Source organism: Pleuronectes platessa, chromosome 5 (genome assembly GCF_947347685.1).
Source record: "Pleuronectes platessa chromosome 5, fPlePla1.1, whole genome shotgun sequence".
Classification (NCBI taxonomy): domain Eukaryota; kingdom Metazoa; phylum Chordata; class Actinopteri; order Pleuronectiformes; family Pleuronectidae; genus Pleuronectes; species Pleuronectes platessa.
The window spans coordinates 21,450,296-21,470,394 of NC_070630.1; the positions used below are offsets into that span (position 1 = coordinate 21,450,296).

A 20,099-nucleotide genomic window follows, 5' to 3' on the forward strand; every position below is an offset into this window, starting at 1 on the left:
GTCCATTCATATTTATCCAAACATACCCCCTCCTTATTGTGCGGACAAGTTAACCAACTCCTGGCTCCAAAATCTTAAAGCATGGCAGGTTGTTTGTTTCTGAATTGGCAGGTGTCTTTCAAAGGCTGCCTTGATGTGCTGCCGTCCAGTGGTGGATCATGGGAAATAACCTGGACCCCGACTGCATTGCAGCCAAAAAGACAAAAAAGAGAGCGGGAGAGAGAGCTGGAAGCAGCTGATATGGGGCTGAGCAGAGTAACAAGGCAGGAGGGGCAGAGTGGGTTTATTCTGCACCTCTCTCTATCTCTTAATCCCTCCATCTTCTTATTCAGTGTGTGTGCTGTTCTGGGTGCAGTTCATGTGCTTTTGGCGGCTGTAGCGAGGCGTTTCAATGGCAGCACAATGAATGCGTAATGAACAGCAGGCAGTGAAAAACAGTCCGAGATAAATTATACTAACTCTTTTTTTTTATTTGGCTGCAATTTACCTGATGTATAAATCTCCTGTCGCTGACATTGATTGTTAAAAGAACCTGAATTTCAGATACATCAAATTGATCCATTGAACAACAAACTCCCATGTAGTCCAACCATTACCCAACAACGATTTATTGTTGCGTCAACAGGTGATTGTTTGTTCGCAAAAATACAGCCGAGAGAGAGAGAGAGAGAGAGAAAAGAGAAAAAGGGGGGGAACAAAATGAAGCCAGTGAATGTTTCTGTTCCTCAGAGCTGAAAAGCAAAACCTGAGCATGAGCCACACTGGAAAGAGAGAGGGGTGAAACTCAGAGAAGAGTTCAATTGACGCGGTGGAGATCTTGAAGCCATGCAGTTAACAGAATATTGCCTTCAAATAACACTCGCACATGCTTTTCCAAAATCAAACATGCATTGGGTATTTCAGCGGGGTAAGGAGATTTTAGCAATACAAATTTCTTAATGTTTCTGATAATGAACATTTGTAGAGCATGTTACACACTTAAAAAAAAAAAAATCAGCAATCCCTTTTATTCACTTGATTGTTTGAAGCAAAAGATAAATGAGCATTAATAGGTAAAAATAAAATACAAAATAAAATATATATTTAGTGTGGATCTGCCTCGATAATGCCGATGTGTGTCACAAAAAACCACGAGCAAATTCAATCACTACTACTAATTCAAAGAGCGTTTTTGTAAACGATCAACCATCGCAAGTGCAGACTCAGTCGTCACAAGGCTGTGAGTGCAGTTCGGATCACAGTGGTCACGGACAAGTTCAGCATCTCCTCCAGAAAGAAGCCACCTCACTAAGGCTTGTAATAGTTTTAGTCACCCATCTGGAAACTCCTCCTTTCTTTTGTTTTTCAGAAAGCCGGGTTTTCGTGTCGCCGTCCTCTTGGAACAATTATATATATATATATTTATATATATATATATTAATTTTTTTTTTATAAAAGATCTACGAAAATCATGCAACTACCATTTCATTTTTGTGAGACAAAAATCTGTTGGTGCTCTTGACTTGATTTTTCTCTTGCTGGTTGGGAGATTCGGGGAGGTGAGGTCAGCGTGGGCGTTTTCTAGGCACTGCCATCCTGTTTGAGCCGCTGACTGCGAGCCTTGTAGACCTCGATCAGTAAATCTTTGACGTACTGGATTTCTCGCTCCACCGACTCCGCCTTGTCACGAAGCTCCCGGTTCTGCCCCTCCAGGCCATGCAGCTCCTCCTCCAAACAGTCCAGCTCCGCCCTCTTACGCAGCCTGTACCTGCGAGAGAAAAGAATGCCCTCGGTTGGTTTCGCAGGTTCGTGCAGCCTCGCATCTTTATTCATGAGTCGAGTGAGTGAGCGTGACCTCTGGGCTACGTCTCGTGGATTACCCACACGGCTCAGACACACCGTCCCTCATTCCCTATTCCACCCACTGCATTGATCAATCTCTACCTTTTCTTATTTTCTTCTACCTTCTTCTACAGACTTTTAAAAATGTACATTTGAATTTTACACAGACATGATGAGTGAAACACACAGAGACAGAGCAGACTTGTACAAACGGAGAGGTGGGGCTGAATCTGGCAAGCTGTGAGGGACTTTCCATTTCCCTCCAACACTCTGTTGGACATTTAAAGCACTGGGCTGACTGGTTTATGTAAAACTCCAGCCATGTTAACAAAGCACATAATATATCATTATATCATTCGTCACTATATTATATCATTCATGGATGGATAATGACCCACTCGAACAATGGCTGATTGAAAAACAAGCTTAATTTAGCAGTGGTGGTGTTTTTTTAATTTAATTTAATTTAAAATTATAAATCATGTTTTCAGACTTCTGAGCACATATTCTGGTTTTAGGTGTTTATGAGAGTTGAAGTGTGTTTTCAGTGAAAAACGAGCAGAAGGAGGAAAAGTCACATGTTTACCTGTGAGCAGCAGTTTTGTTCTGGTCTCTCTTCTTCTGCTTCCTCTCTCCAGTGTGGCCCTCCACAGAAGGGGAGCCCATCACCAGGGACGGTTTGAGGGAGCAGTGCTCATCCTTTAGCCTCTGGGTGGGGCGGTGGATGATGGGGGCTCCCATCAGCGACTCCTCTTCCTCCCCTCTGGACAGACATTCGTAGCTTTGGTCTGCAAGGCATTCTGGATAGAGGTAGTGGCCATGTTGGGGCTCTACAGCCTGTGCTTGTGACGGCTGATCTAGGTCCCCTATAAAGCTATGGTAAGGCTCTGCGTTGGCCATGGACTGGTGGAAGTAGCCGTCACCGGCCACCATTGTCTCTTGGGGAATACTTCCAGAAAGTCCTCCATCTTTGCCGCAGTGCAAAACATCGAGCCCCGAACTGTCGTAACTTACATTGACCTTCACGTTGTGCATCAGCTGTCCATCTCGCTTGTGGTGGCTCTCGTACGAGCCGCCCAGACAAAAACCTCGAGCAATCTCTTCGCTGCAAAACATTCCTTCTGAGAAACAGTAACTCTCCTCTTCCTTCAACGATAACGGACATTCTCTCACCTTCTTGACGCTGCCCAGGCTGCTCTTGCTCACCGTCTTTAGTGTGGAGTAGTGGTTCACAGACAAGTCTGTGCTTCCTGAGTAACCTCCCCTGGAGCCCCATGTATCAAGTCCAACTTCCTCCCCGACTTTCACAGCCTCGCTGATGATTCTCCGCCCATTGTTGTGGTGGTGGTAGCGGTGATGGTAGTTGTACGGTGCGGGTCGAGCAATTTTGGTTCTGCCGATGGGACCGCCGCAGAAGCTTGCCAGGTCCAGTTCCCCTGTTGCCAAGGTAACAACCACGGGGCTGGCTTCTGATTGACTGGACCCATAGGACCCATAGGGTAACTGATAATAAGACTGGGAGCCCATGGCTTGAGCACCCTTGTCACATTTTGAAGATTTCTCCAACTTGCTTGTTGTGGATGTGGACTCGGAGCGGAAGTAGTCCTCCAGCTGAGCCAGCTCCTCCTGCAGCAGAGAGGTCATGACCTCCAGATCCGAGGGCACCTTGACATCTTGTTGTAATGGCGAGGGTGGAAGGGAAGAGCTCGGAGAAGACTCGCTCGTCGACACAAATGAAGACAAATCAACTTTTTCCGTCATCCAATCTGAGTGACCATCACCTATAGGATTCATTCAAAAATAAAAACCATACAGTGAGTAAAACAATCCATTTTTTTCATTCAGCTATTTGTGTAAAATAACTGAAATTAAAAACTACAAATTCAGGAAAAAATTCCTAAACCACGCAAGGCTGAGAGGGATAAAGGCTGAAGTTAAAATCAAGCAAAACATCCGGAAAATCAAAGTGAACAACTAACCGATCATCTGAAAATGATTGAACAGCATCGTCTGCACTCGATAAATATCCACTTAGCTGTACTCACTGTACGACATTAGCCCCGTGCTGCACTGCGGCTCCGACCTCGGGATGTGGAAAAATAAAAAAGTGTCTTGGCAAAACTCACCAATTAAGTGCTGCCTCTCCACAGGCTCCGCCCCTGTCCTGGTCCGTGATTGGCTGTGGCTAGCCTGTTGGAGAAGGGTTGCGACGAGCCCGCCTGTGGAAATGGGAGGAATTTTCTTGCGAAGGATCGATGCCGCCATTGTGTCGTCTGCTGCGATCGAATTGTTCAAAAGCACAAACCGTGCACTGGGTGGATGAAAGAACGGTGGAAGACCTGTGGGGGGGTCAAAATAAGGAAATAAACAAAAAAAAGTCACAAATATGAATTCAGCCTTTAAATAAAAAAATTCCCCTTTAAAGATGTTAATGATTAAATCCCCCATTAATATCCAATTAATAATGACATTATTAATATAGATATGTAAAAATAGAACTAAAATAATAACTTTGATTTGAGTGATTATTAAGTTAAATGTAACTTTTCCAAACACTTGTCAGCTTATACAATGAAAATGGCACAACAATATATTTATGGAGAAGATGACAGACCAACAATAAACTAAAGAAAACAAGGAAAACGATAAAAAAACCATGTTTATGACATTTATATTACTTGACCAACTTGACCTACATGTCAACTAAAAAGTTGACATGACATGATGTCAAGTAGAGAACCACTTGAATTTATCATTATTATCAAATAAAAGAAATTCACTACTCTTATAGCTGAAAAATAACTAATAATAACTTTGATATTGTTGCATGGTGGAAAAAGTAATAATGGCTGAAAAATAAGGCGAGAGAACCACACCACAGTAGTTTGGGTTGCTTTGCTAACTAAGTCTCAGCTGGCGGAGCGGCTCAGTCGGCAGACACACAACACTTGGTGACTTACCCCATAGTTTCTGAGTGGTGCGGTAGAAGTGCGCTGCAAGAGCGGAGCACACGGAGCAGTGAGGCGAGCACGAACACGGAGACACTTTAAAAAGACATCTTGTCTCCTCCGGAAGCCGCAGACTCTTGTCGAAGCGCTATTTCGCCGAGATCACTTGCGGACAGAAAGTTTTTAAAAGCCGCTACTTCTCCAACTCCTGATGCCCGGGACCTGATCACGCGAGACGGGATCACTGCGCGGTTTGCAGCGCTCACCCTGGTCGTTACGTCATGGACCCGGGGACTTTCCCATGATTCCACAGGCCTGACACACACTCTGCCCCCCCTCCCCTCACCCCCACCTCCTCCTGCTATCCATTACACTTCATCCTCTGTTACTCTTTCAATTTTATATTTACACTAAATCTGAATCGTTTGTTATAGAATTAATCAAAAGTATCGCATCGTTTCCAGAATTGTAGTCATGTTTTCTTTAGAAATCAGAAATTACTTCTTTATAAATAAACAATGTACGTGAGTGTTGCTGTTTTTTAAATAAAGTTATTACCCTGTTGGAAAAAGTCTCTCCCAGGAAACAGCAGTCTTTAATGTCTATACGTTCTCAGTGTATCTCATCCCATCCACAGTCAAAGTAATAAAACAGCAGGAAAAAGACTCGATTAAAACTCTAAACACACTTTCACACAGGGGAAGCGCTCAGCAGACGGCACAGCCGGCACTAGTTGTCTGTGCGCCTCGGCGGAAGGACATGCTGTTGCAGTTCGAAGGTGTAACTTTAGTTGCAGCCCTGTTGCATCAGATCCGCTGGGGATTCGCTGAGCGCTGTAACAATGTGGCCCCACCATTGGTTTATCCCGGGGAAGTTTTCTGTTTCTATTGGCCTGCCGTCAGTCTCACACTGATTGCTGATCAGCACACATTAGCACCGACCTGGGACCGGAGGAGAGTCTGGTACAAGCAGCGGTGATGCGGTGCTGGAGCCTAAACTCACTCATCACTCTGCACTACACTTTGTTTATGTTCCTCCACCGCCTCTGTCTACTGCTGCTGCGTGAACCCTCTGTGGACTTAGTGAGCTCTAACTCTAATGTTGGCAAATCATTTTATACTGATATTATTCCTCTAAGTCTTGATGTAGCGAATACTGAAAGGTTCACCCGCTTCTACAACTAGAGATGGAGAGGAGACTGTTCATATTTCAGAATTCAATTGTTAATCGAATGTTTGCAGAAGTATTTCTATAATACATCACAAAATACATGTAGATTAAGGCCTTTTGAGTATTTTAGAGTCTGAAATGAATTATAAGTATGTATATTTATTAGAATTCACTTAATTATAAAGTAGTTATAATCTTAAAACTTTAATAACAGCACTACATTTATTTTCTTATTTCCAAACATAATCAAGCCATATATATACTGTATATATATATATATATATATATATATATAAAATTGTTTACTTTTTCACTCTTCTAAAATACATTTTTGTGATAATGCTTTTCTTAATATACTTTTTGTTTGTAATTATGTCTGAACTATTAACAGAGGCCACACCACAGGTTTATTCTTAAACTATAGGGAATTTTATTAGCTACAGTAAGAGCTTGATACAAGGATTTATGTGTGTTACTTCTCATTAAGTATATGTTTCGAGGAAGGTTTACACAGTAGGAAACAGAAAGGAGGCCAACAGCCGTGAGTGTCAGTGGGTTGATGTTAGTCCATGGGTCGCTTTTCACCATGTATCCTCGTGAACTCCTCGGCATTCTTCATGAATTGACCCTGGTCTTTGGTGTATTCCTCTGCCAGGTCTGTCCTCAGCGGGTGCTCGAGCTGGGGGTCGTTCAACAGAGCCATGATATCATTGATCACATCGATGGTTTTTAATGCTGGACTCCAGTTCTTCTCACTGACGATAGGCAGGCAGACATGACCCATCTCGTCAATATTGGGATGGTAGATCTTTGTACTGAAAGTGACCTTGGGTGGCTTGAAGGGGTACTCAGTAGGGAAGATGATCTCAATGCGAAATGCTCCTTTGTCATATGGAGGACAATCAGGAACAATTAGCCCTTGCCAGGTTAAGATATTTGATTCGTCGACCTGAATGTTGCGGAAATGCTTCAGTCCAGATTTCCTGATGTCACCGAGCTCCTTTGTTAGTCTCCTGGTCATTATGCCACCGATCTTGTCGTCGTTGTCTTCTTCTGCTTCTGGGTTTCGTCTGTACTCTGTAAAATCACCTATTATAGTACATGAACATAGAACTTCCTCCTTTGAGACAGAAATCCCTTTGAACTATTACACTCTCCCTTCCTAGTTCTGACCAGGAACTGACTTTTTCTCCTTTCATACACAGGTATTGACCATAGTTAATACATATACTCTTCCTCATCAGTATACTTATTTTCTACGGTCAATGAGTATTTTGTTTACCCGGTTTGAGGAAATGTCCCAATTCTGAGAGAGACATAACACAGAGACATGTCTTTGCAAGACATAAATATTCCTTTGATCTATGACCACTGACACTGTCTCTGCAGGAGTGGAGTTGTTGTTTACGGCTCACCATCAAAGGAAAATGGTCCATGTATGTCAGATACAGAACATCGTGTTTTAAGAGCATGAAATCAAATTTGGACTTCACGGTCACACCGTGTGACGAAAAATCGATCTTTGAGTTAGTTTGTATCTCCATCTTGTTGTGATGACACTCATCTCAATTTGAAGTTGATCTGATGTAAGAAGACACAAATTTTGGTAAGAATTTGAGCATGTTAAAGCCCTCAAAGAGCCAATTAATTTGCCTGAAAAATAATAATAATGATAATCCTTACAATTTCAATAGTCTGTCTCTCAGTGCCTGTCAGTGCTCGGGCCCTAAATACATTAAAATAATACAGTTCTTTAGTTCCACCTGTGACACCTTTGAAACTGTCATCACTGTCACAGCAACATCATTATCATTTAACAGGCTTCTAATAACAGGATCTTAATTTGATAGTGGGGTTTATGATCCATTATTTTAACTACAGTCACAGCACAAAACATATAAAGAGTCGGTGAAGTTGTCAGGTTTGATAAGACAACTTTTCTCTGGTGGCAGCAATAACAAACGTGTCTGTCTGTGTGTGTGTGTGTGTGTGTTTGTGTGTGTGTGTGTGTGTGTGTGTGTGTGTGTGTGTGTGTGTGTGTGTGTGTGTATGTGTGTGTGTGTGTGTGTGTGTGTGTGTGTGTGTGTGTGTGTGTGATAAACCATCAGCGAACACAGTGTCTGTTTGAAATCCTCCTGTATTGTGGTAATGAGGCTGTTTGGTAACGATTACAGTTTTCCTGCAGTCAGATCAGATGTGTTTATTCTCTCTCACCAGGCTGTCGCTCTGTTTGTGTTTCTTGTAGCTGACCCCCCCCCCCCCCCCCCTGGGGCTGCTCATGTGGCGTGACAGGCAGGGTGACAGGTAGGACGTGTGGAGGTCGGCCAGGCTGGCTGACACCCAGCTCGTCCCTCTGCCCTCATTAGTAAAACCAGGATGGCTCTGCTGGCTAGAGCTCCTCTGCCTATCCACGTTCTCCCCAACAAACCAAAAGCTGATTGAAGCAGCCAGGTCTTCCTGTTGCTATAGTAATAGGCAACACTGGCTCGCCCCTCTCAAAAAAATCGTGTTTTTGGCGTTGCGGTTGTGGCTTTTACGGCCTCCCCCTCAGAGCTCAGACTCCCCCATTGTTTACAATAATCGTCTCGTTATTTTTGCAGGCATTGCAGTCTTTTATCATGCGTGATGCGCCTCTTTAGTTGCGCATCAATTTGTGACCGTCCTATTCTGCGGAGATCAGGACAAAGTTCTGGTGATTTGTGCAACCCCCCCCCTTTCAGATTTTGATATTAAATCCCCTCTAACAAATCACTCATCAAAATCATTTATTGAACACATCAGTAACAGCTTTTCTTCTTACAGCTCTCACCTATAAACATAACATTCCTTAAACATTATCAACTCAATCAAATTTTAAGTTAACTCTTAATGTGTTTTATTTATTTTATACTAAATGTTCAAATGTCACATTACATTTATTATTTGTTGCAAATTTATAGACATAAAATATTGATATTTGCATTTTTTAAAAGTGAAACCTCCGTGATCTTGGCCTACAAATTAAATATTCTGTTTGATATTAATCCCCACTTCAGCTACTGTATATATTTACAGTCCACAGATTTCAGCCCCGTGTGCAACAGTGAATTTACAATGAATTCCTGAACTTGCAGGCGTTTTCTATATTGCGGCAAACCGATTGCTTGCTTTTTGTGCAGTATTGCCCTCCATCTGTCCTTTTGTACTGTACAACCATACAGGAGCCCTCTCCAGCAGAGCATCGTGGGATGGGAAGAGCCTCCTTCAAAGACGCAGGCGGCCATGCGCTCCTCTACTATGGCACATTGGTATCAGTTACACCATAATTTCATCACCAGCAGCTCTCTGTGAATCCTGCTTACATTAACTTTTTACAGGGATTGGCAGCAAAGAGGCAGAGATGCATGTCAGTGCCAGCACTTGAGCCCATTTAGAGTTAGCCTCCAATTGAATAGTTTTTCTCAGCATATTGTTATTTGTTGATGAAGTGCTGTATTTGAAGGAACAAATGGTCTGAATTGTGAATAATCCCCGCAGTTACAGTGGGATTACATTGAGAGAATAGGCGAGGGGGATTTAAAAAAACAAGAGGACGGGGAGACTTCAAAGTGGCAAAGTGTGCAGGGCTGTGTTTGAATGATGGCTCGCGTATTGTTTTGATAAGTGTTCCCCGAGGAGGACATGTGAGGCGACGTGTCACTTTCTCCTCTCATCTCTGCGATACAGCGAGCCGAGCACTGGTGGGATGTCAAAAAGCAGCCGTAATTACAGCGTTCATACAACAATGCTGCAAAGCGGTTGGCTCGCACTCGCACAGCAGCACAAACGAAACATGCAAATGAATTAATTTGCTCTAAATGTGAAATTAAATGAACATGTTAGACCCTGAGACGGTAATAACAACACGGGTGCACTGGGAGCAAGAAAGAATATAAAAGAATATAAAATGTAGACAATGTAAATCAGTCCCCATGATACACACATCTGCTTTCATCATTGCGAGATTATCAGTTACTCTAAGTGCTTGTTATGAGACAAAACACGATGTCAGATACACAGTGAATTTCCATATTTGTTTAATGTGAGTCTGAGACTGTAATTAATGCTGCATTGTTTCTGCTTACAAATTCAAATTACAAACGGGGCATGAATAAACATGAGTTAATTAACCCATTACTTTGGCCATGAACATCTTTTAGAAGATGAAATGATGATTATGGGAGGTCGCATTATTAAATCTCTTTATGACGACACTTTGACTTGTTTCATAGATTTGTAGATTTAATGTTGCCGGCTCACATACATTTCTACCTGGAAAACACACAAATGCATAGACCTTGTCTTTTGTGCATTAAACTAATCTCCCTTATAAGTTTTTCGCTCTTACAGTGGCATGATATTGTTTTTTAACAGCCTGTCCTTGGTATTTAAAAAAATGGGAAAAAAGGAATGGCACAAAATTTTGTCTAGTTGAGCCTTTACCAAGAAAATTTAAATAATCATTCAAATTAACAGTAGGATGCCCCAATAATAACAGAAAGTCACTTATTTTTAACCTTCTTTTTTCCCCTGAATTACTGCATTGTTTTGGCTGCACTGATCCCCAAAACTATATTCTCAGACACACTGTTAAGAGAGTTATAATGTAGCTTTACATTGAGAGGAAGTAACACACAAAAGACAAAAATATATTTCATCTATAAGGCCCCAAATCACAAACCTGCATTAGGGCTTTGTTATCTGTACAACATAGTGCTCTTTATTTGGACGTGGGAACAGACTAATTAGTGGGGGAGATAAGGAAGAGAAGGAAGAACAAATAATTCCAGGATGACAGACAGAAAAGATTTGGAAACTCTGATCTACGTGTGAATGTGTGTGTGTGTGTGTGTGTTTGTGTGTGTGTGCGTGCGTGCTTGCGTGTGTGTGTGGACAGACAAACAGACATAAAAGGGACCTAATATATTTTGGATTAATTTGAATTGGCTACATGTGAAAGAAGATTTTACTGAGATTGAAAACAAAGGGGGATTAAAAATAATCAAATCTACTAATAATCTGATGTTCTGGTGTTGGCTGAGTGCTGGTTACCAGACGTATAGGTCTGATTTGGGTCAAGGGCCTTCGTTGGATCTCATCTCTGTGCCATAATTTACCGTCCGCTCCTTTACAACCAAACATATTAATCTTTAAATCTCTAAAATCTCTAAAATAAATAACGACGACAGGTCAACAAGCAGTGTCACAGTTTTGAGAGAAGAATACGGTGTCATGGACAAATGTTATTCCCATGCACAGCAGTTACATTTGAGGAGTGTGTGTTATTTCATCATAAAGCCACAGATAAAACGATTAAATCTTTACTTTGGTTTTCTAGAAGGATCTCAAAGCTGAGCAGAGGAGTTTACACCCAGAGAAACCCACATTACTAGATTACTGTTGTGCTTCTCAGGGTGTTCCACTGCAGTCTCCCGTAACGATGTTGTGGTTGGGGGTGAGCGTACCGAGCCATCCCAGCTATTTCAAGTCTTCGTGGTCTCATTACAGCAGGCTGTTGGTAATCCTCCGTCTTTGATCCGGGAGCTAAAGGGAGCTGCGTTTTGCTGCAGTTCAAACAATGTTCTCTGTGCTCCCTCAGCACCTCCACCAGGAGCCCTGTGGTGGCTGAGGAGCCACAGCCTGGCACACAAGGAAAGAAGTCGGGGGGGTTGGTTTGTTTTTCAGCTGAATGCAGGTGAGACTGAGCGACAGATGGAGGTTTGCTGGTAGTGTGTTAAAGTCAATCTGAGGTTAACCACAAGGAGATGTGGGGTGGGGGTGTGGAGGGGTTCCACGCTCCAACAATGGGGTCAGACGGGACGTACTTTCAATGCGAGTCAATTCCGAATATTTTATTCATGCCTCAAGGGATGATTCAAAGCCGGCGAGCGCACAAACAATGAGAGACTGGAGCACAGAATATAATACTTACACAAAAACCCACAGAGAACAAAATTAATCAACAACTTCATCATCATACAAATGTCTGGTCACAGAAAAGATCCTTTATACATCTGCTGAGACATGGTCATTTATTACAGAGCTTGTAGACTCATAATAAAACCAAGCCCACATTGGTTTCATGTAGCATCACAGTAGTTTTATATATAAGACTCATTGTGTACATTACATTAAGTGGAGATGAATGTAAAATGTTTTTTAGGGACTACTATGGAATAGAATTTAGTGGGAGGATTGCAGCGATGGATGTAAACAAACAAATGAATAATACGGTTGGAATATATTTTATTAAAAAGTATAAAAAGAAACACAGTCAAAATCCTGATGTCAGATTGTCTGAATAAAGTCACATGATGCCACTTTCACTCTCAAACTTAAAAACAATAAAGCACTGTCAAAACAAAACTAAAAAAGCCAATCCTAACGCAGTTTGCTATTTACTACTGTCTTCTACCCCAAAATGTCATTAAGATGTGATCTGTGTATGTGTGTGAATGCAGATGGATCAGAATGCTAACGTGCACCAGCCCGAACAAAAACATCTGCACATTAAGTGCACTAAAGACTCGTGCTGCGCTCAAATCATCTGTGTTCCAGTGAAATGACTTTGAAGTATCATGACATAAACCTTGTTGAGAGCTCTGTGATCTCTCTAAATGATAAGGAAAGGATCCTCACGGATTCCTACCCTATCTGCTTCAGCATAGGTAACACCTGACCCTCCTTTCTGAACAGAAAGGAGAAAATGCCTTCCCACAATTCATTGCAGCAGCAGAATTTAAAGCCATGTAAATATGGAAGAAACAGAACAGCTATTTTATTCTCTCAATACCCCGATTGGGGACAACACAAAAGAAACCAAAATAATTCTCTCCACTCAACAATTATACAAAAGTCAAATGTATCATGCCAAGAAACACTACATACTTTCGTCCGAATATCATGTACTCTGGCTCTTGGCAAATTTATTCTGTTTTTCATTCAATTGTTATTTTAATGGTTCAACTTAATCTACTTGTACATTCTTCACGTATAGAATTATCTCCACTTTTCAGTCCAGTTTATTTATTTTTTCAACAATATCTACTCTCCCCTCCGTACAATAATTACATATTTTCTTAGCAGTTGTTAGTCTGTACTTGACAGGAAGCTTATCTTGCATAGCACAGTTTGCCACTTCTGTTGTAAGTAAAGTGTTTTTTAGAAAAACCTATCTTCCTTTTCTTCACTAACTTACAGCTTCTCCTATGGATATTTCCTTGAAATTTTTCTTGGAAGTTTTGGAATAGTGGTTTGGAAAGGAGTTTATTTTTGATTTTTTCATATATGTTGGGCAGCACCTTCCGAAACACACAAGTGAAACATATCAAATGTTTAGTGTGTAAGGTTTAGGAGAAAGGGATATCAAATAATCCTAGTGATGTTTTCACTAGTGTGGTTCATCTAAATTGTACGAACTATTGTTTTCTATACATTAGCATGAGCCCTTTATATTTAAATACTATATATGGACATCAGGTGTGGGTCCTCTCTGCGGAGGGCACCATGTTTTTTACAGTAGCCCAGACTGGGCAAACTCTCTCTTTGAGTTTTTCTGACAACTGAAGGCTACCACGGGTTCTCTTTCATGTTTGGAAAAGAGGCTGTGGAGAGGGGTATTCAGACGCGACATGAAACTTCACCACTAGATATCACTAAATATCATACTCTGAACCTTTAAATCGGATTCATCAGAGGTAATGGCGACAGTCAAGAAAGAAAACCCCCAAAAAATAAAAAAATGTCTTTCATTTTTTGTATGGACAAAAAATACAACATATTATTTATACCACATGTTACAATTAGAGGTGCTGGAAGGCATTAGCTGTTTCCACTTGTTCCCAGTCTTTCTGCTAAGCTAACAGGCTGTTGACTGAAGCTTTTGGTTGATATGTTTAAAAGATAAGTTACATGACTTCTCCCCAAAAGTGTATACAATCCATCTTGATTGCCCCCTGGTGGCCGCAAGCTGTAATATAGGATTTGCCTCCCTTATATTCGTTCCGACATGAGCTCAGTAAGATGTCCGGACAATTGCATTTGCCTTTCACACATGAACAACACAGCAGGAGATTTTGCGCTCAGACACATTCACAACAACATAGAAATCCCTGGAGTGTTCAGGTGAGGGTAATTCTCCTTGGACTTGTTAGTACAAAAAGCACTTTCACATGTGACTGGTCATGTGACCCTATCGGTCACATAAAAACATTGACAATAGCTGAGCCTGGGTCTTAAATATGTAATAGTTTAAACATGTGTTTTCAGTGCACTGATAGATCTCTGGAGCATATACTGTTTACTACACTGCTTCACTGCAGGCTTTAATGGATGCTTATGTCATCAGCTCAGACAAACCCACCAATGAGGAACAAGCAGTTGCAACAATAAACAAGAATTGCAATCATAATCTTAATAATTTCTTTCTTTGTGTAGAAAAAACTAATGTAGGACATTTTTCTTCAATGAATACAGCTCAGGTATATATCCCCATCTCTGACTTATGGTAAATTTAAACTTCTTTATTCAAAGCTAGCAAAAAGAAAGAGAAATGTAATATATTAGCACAGCCGACATGTCCCTGCTTTTTTCCGCTAAAACCTATTCCAGCTCAATATAAATGAATGAATTTTCAACACATTTTCACATTTGTTATTGTCTTAACACACACACAATATCCTTTGTATATATTCGTTTGGTTGCTGCAATGCTTTACTGTATATTGAACTGAATTAGCCGACATGCAATGTAAAAAAAATAAACCTTAACAGCTAGTCAATCAAATTTATATATATAAACTACCCAGTGAACAGTAATAAAGCAAATTCAGTTTTATTTTATGAAAATATTGACTATAAAATCGTCATTGAAGATAAACCAATTAGGATTAACACAAAGTTGTCTAGGTCGAGCACACAAGCAGATTGAGAACGGACACTGCAGTTAAGTGTAAACTGAATAAAGTGAATAAAGTAGCTGCAAACAATAATTATTTAATTGGCCACAATATGAACACAAATAACTTGTCAAAAACCAAGCGAAATGTCATAAAATGATATCTCACAGAAAGTGTCTGAAGAGGACTCTAGCTTTAAATCTTAAGTTGTTAAGTGCAAAGCACAATACACCTCAAAGTGTCCCGTTGCCTGTGCACCCATGGGACTGTTGAATCAAACCAAGGCAATAAACCCCTGGAAACTACACAGCCAATAGAACTGAAGAGACCAAAGGCAGCCAGCTCTCTGCTATATCCACCACCTGAAGCTCTGCATATCCCTGCCCAGGCACTGTGGGAACACACACACACATACACACACACACACACACACACACACACACACACACACACACACACACACACACACACACACACTGACACACATTGATTTTCTTATACCAATATGGGAATCATACAGTGTGATATGGCCTCACTGACAAAAATTCTCTGGGATTGTGCTCATCGCTGGCTCATGTACCAGTGCTGTGGGCTTCTGTTTGTCCCTGATCTTCAACATTTTGGTAGAAGTGTGGATTCCAATAAAGGCTTGTTAAACAACAGATTTCATTCTCCGACTCAAGAGGGCCCTACATGGCCCAGAGGCGTAAGCTGCTCCTTTGAACATCCAAATCCCCATGCAAGCGACTGACTTCCCTTTGTTATTCACTGGTGGATGCTCCTCCACTGTTTTGCCGTATGTGCTATCACTCTGGAAAGGCTCCAGTGTAGAGGGAGCTTTTAGCTGTAAAAGATCCTCTCATTGAGATCATCAAGCCCCAGTTAATTGAACTTTTATATGATATCCTTGTAGGAGCACAGGGTGAACATATTGTTTTAATAAAGAATTCATCAGCCAGAGATGGGGAGCCAGATTTAATGAGCCCTTCCCTGTAATGGGAATGAGAGACATGGAGCAAACACTCTGCTCTCAGCCGTGATGTCTGCTGCCCTCCCCTGTCTGCTGCTGTGAACACACACACATACACACACACACATACACATACACACACACACACACACACACACACACACACACACACACACACACACACACACACATTCTGATACAATAGGTATGTTGAAACCAATTAAGTGTTTTAATAACAAAGTACTTATTGTTCAGCATTTAACCAAATAATAATTACCCATACCCACTGCCAGTATGATTGTAAAATCCAAGAATGTTCCTGGTATGTCAGTTGGTTTCTGTAATTTTTTTAATGTGGACATAAGCTTAACACTTTTAATATTTTTATTATCAACTAATGTTTCGACCTTGTTTTCCTTGTCTTGCAGCTTTGTGTGAAAATCTGGTTTCTAATTGATGTGATGCATTGTTTTGGTCATGTTAAATCAAAGAGCAACAATTGACATTACTGAGACTTTGAAAAGCTGGGTTCAGGTAATATTTCACAACATGAGTTTTGGTTGGTGAAATAATTCTGTGAGCTGATTGCAAATGCAATATCAAATGCATCAATATCGATATCAGCACCCGATTAGGTCAACAGCAACGTGAATGTGAATCTAGTTTGAAGGTTTCCAGTTGCTCTCAATTTTTATATACACTCCTGATCAAAAACTCTACTTAGAACCTTCCTAAGATCCAACAGTGCAAAATGCAAATTCATGCAATTTTTTAACTGGTCTTAAGATTTTGATCTGGAGTGTATGTGTATGTGTATGTATATAAATACACATATCCATTTTTTTGCCCATGTTTTTTCCAATTTAATCTGTATTATTTGATAAACTGGAGTCAAAATATTTAATTCATTTTTTAATGTCCTAATGACCTAACTTTAATGACATCCTTGTCCCAGAATTTTCAAAAATGTGCTAAAGGTGGTTTTGCTTTTTCATACATTTTTAATAAACACTCTTTTTAATTGATGCATTATGTATGTTTTGGGGTTTAATTACAAAAATTACTAACATGTTGATTGTTTTGCTGTAAGTAAAGTTGATGCACATTGAGCAATGTGTTTAACTAAAGATATTTTAAGAGGGAGAAAAGAAAAGTCTCTTTTCATGTCAAAGCTAAAACTGCTTTGTTACCTGGCTAAAAGTAAACAAGCAAAATTGACTCAAGTCTTAAAAGTAAAGTGTGGAGAAAACAGGGTTTTTTTGTCACTGTGCTTAGAAACCATGTACAATGGTTTCACAATGACAGCCATGACACCTTGGTGGACCGAAATTTTTTCCTATTCTGCATTATGATTTTTTAAAGTACACAAACATTGTAAACACAGCTGTCACATGCCCATCATGGTTATATTAAACCAAAAATATATACTACTTGCTACAGAAATACTGTGCACTAAATATGCTAGCCATGATAGTGTTAGTCTATTGGCTGAAGGCATATTGTATTGATAACCTCCAAATAAAAATGTGTTTGTGAGTTACTAGTAGTTGGAGTGAAATAAAGCCAAAAAGAATCAATGTGATGAGTCAATAACAGTCTTTACTGGCGCCTCCCTGTCGGTGACAGCCAGTGGCCAGAGGCCTTATATTTTGGGTTGTCCAACTGTCTGTCTGTATGTCCTTACGTCTGTATGGACGTCCAACCGTCCCCTTCTTGTGAATGTGATATCTATAGAACAGCTTTTGGGAATTTCTTCAAATTCGGCACAAGCATTCCCTTGGACTCAAGGATGATTTTGGTGTTCGATTAAACATCAAGCTCAATGTGGCCTCACGAATCCAACATTTTGCCTTGTGAACTTGGAACGCCTAGAGGGAGTTCTTTCACATTTGGTGCAAATTCCCTAAACTGATTTGAAAGCCAATATGATTTTTGGACTCAAGGATTAACTGATATTGGTGGCCAAGGTCAAGGTCACGTGACCCCATGTTCTTCTGAACACGATATATCAGGAATGCCCAAAGTGAATTTGATAAAATCGAACACAATAAATCACTTATGGGGACCTGTTTATAATTTGGTGGTCCAAGGTAAAGTTCATTGTAATTTTAAAGCTCATGTTTTACCTTGTGAATGTAATATCTCCAGAGCACCTCAGAAAACCACGTGTTGTAACCCACTGTAAACATGTGGCTGGTCTTCTAAAGCTATATCCAAACTTAGAAACATATCTTTCAGCTGTGTTTCCCAGAATGCGCCAGAATGAGACCAGTGATAGGCCTGGTCGCGGGTCACTCAAAGTGCAGTCAGCCAATCAGAGGAGGGATTCAAGAGGCTGTCAAAAACAGCCTGTTCTGTCTGAAGCTCCAGAGAGAGGCAGAAGAGAGATGGAAATACAAATTGCAGCAGTTTTTTTACTTTAAACCACTGATATATCATCTTAGGGGTACCAATACCTCAAATGAAATCCCAGAAAGTTGTAAAATATGGGCCCTTTAATGTAGACGGAAACTGCCGTGGTCGGCAGCGGCAGACAACCACAGTGCGGTAGTTCTGGTTTATTTTTGCTGTACAGGCTAAACATAACAAGCTAAACACATATGGAACACACATATGTTCTATAGAAAACTTGACTTAAGGACATAACAAATAATTTTGGATATTGAATGCAGTCTTGCTCCCAAACCCTTGATTTGTGCAATATATCATCCACTGACCTGAGGAGTGATTTTGACTGCAGGGACAGACTCTCAGACTAAACTAGAAATCTAACAATGTAGGTAAAGCTGACACATTTAAGATGGATGAAAATAGGTCTGCAAACTGTCTGACTGAAGTGCAGTACATTGTTGGCATTTCTCTGCCATCCATTCCCGTATTTGATTGATTTTTTTCAGCAGCAGTGATCAAAGGCTAAAGGAGACAAAAGATTAAAGAAGATAAAAGAAGAGTCAGAGATAACACATCCTAAAAACTGTCACCATGTCACCTCCGGTCCTGGTTAACAGGCAACCCAGCAGACCATGACATATCGCACTTCATATTTTTATGCAAATGTCTTGTACTTTAAATTTGCAAACTGGGAAGCTCAGACCATACTCTGAGAGAATATTTTTAATATCCAGAGAGGAATTCACCCCACGTTTCCTCTCTCCTCACAGGATGACTGGCCTCCTCCCTCTTGATACACAATGTCATGTGGCAGATTCCCTCTGTTGTGTGACTCACTCACCTCCGTCAAGTTACTGGTTGAACTCATAGACTGTAAACAAAGATGGATGACATGACAGTTTTCCAAAAGGGAAGCCAAAGCTCATAAACCTTGCCTCTTCCATTTCAGTTAATTGGACATGGACCGAATTAAAGAGTCAGAGTAGAAGTAAAATGGATGGTTTCTGGCTTCTTATGCATCTTTAATCACACAGATGTATGTCCAAGTGTATTTGTTTGTTATTTGATGCCATGAAAATCAGTTGAAACGTCATGACTGACAGCTGAGACCGACTCAGGATTGGTCGAGCATGTGTATTGACAGAACCTCCCCATCGTGGGTCCACCTCCTGTGCAGGGTAAACAAAATGGCAGCATTCCTATCGTGGATATTTTGGCCTCATGTCTGGAAGTCAAGAAGCACCATCCATTTTGATTTATAGGCTATGAAATGCACATGCACAAGCACTACCACACACACAATATTGTCCCACTCACTGATCTTCAGGTGCTAATTCACTACCAAACTCACTTTTTTTCACACCTGCGACAGCTCGTGGTCTGAGGCATTATGTTTTAGGGCTGTCCGTCTGTCTGTTGTTAACACGATATCTCAAGAAAAATTTTGGGGAATTTCTTACAATTTTATAATTTCGATTGGACTGATTAGATTAGATAGAATTTACAAAACATTTGTTTGCCTTTTGAACAGAATATCCAAAGAACACCTGAAGGGAATTGATGCTAATTTGGTACAAACATTCACTTGGACTCTCAAATAAACTGATTACAATTTAGTGGTCTAGGGTCAAAGGTCAAGATCACTGTGACCTCACAAAACTATTTTTGTGAATGTTTTATCTTAAAAAAAACTTAAAAGAATCCTTTCCAATTCGGCACGGACGTTCAATTATAAAACTCACAGATTATCTGATTAAATCCAGACGGTCAAAGGTCAAGGTCACATGACCTAATAGAACATTTTGGGGCCTCTTGAACTTTATCCGTCAATTCTGCCTTTAGTGACATTATTCAAATGTTGACCCAGTTTGGTATTTCTATCTTT

The 20,099-nt window shown here is 40.6% G+C and overlaps 2 protein-coding genes across 2 annotated transcripts; both read right to left on the reverse strand.

The window, feature by feature from the left end:
• Positions 1–592: 592 nt before the first annotated feature.
• Positions 593–5,080, reverse strand: LOC128439971 (uncharacterized). The gene is made up of 4 exons (XM_053422511.1): positions 4,782–5,080; positions 3,948–4,160; positions 2,408–3,602; positions 593–1,747 (listed from the first exon to the last, which is right to left on the reverse strand). Exons 2-4 carry the CDS (start codon positions 4,084–4,086, stop codon positions 1,561–1,563), a joined length of 1,521 nt encoding a protein of 506 aa, XP_053278486.1. The 5' UTR covers positions 4,087–4,160; positions 4,782–5,080; the 3' UTR covers positions 593–1,560.
• Positions 5,081–6,501: 1,421 nt separating this feature from the next.
• LOC128440234 (ubiquitin-conjugating enzyme E2 L3) lies at positions 6,502–14,142 on the reverse strand. Its single transcript, XM_053422890.1, has 2 exons — positions 14,129–14,142; positions 6,502–6,952 (listed from the first exon to the last, which is right to left on the reverse strand). Exons 1-2 carry the CDS (start codon positions 14,140–14,142, stop codon positions 6,502–6,504), a joined length of 465 nt encoding a protein of 154 aa, XP_053278865.1.
• Between the last annotated feature and the right edge of the window lie 5,957 nt (positions 14,143–20,099).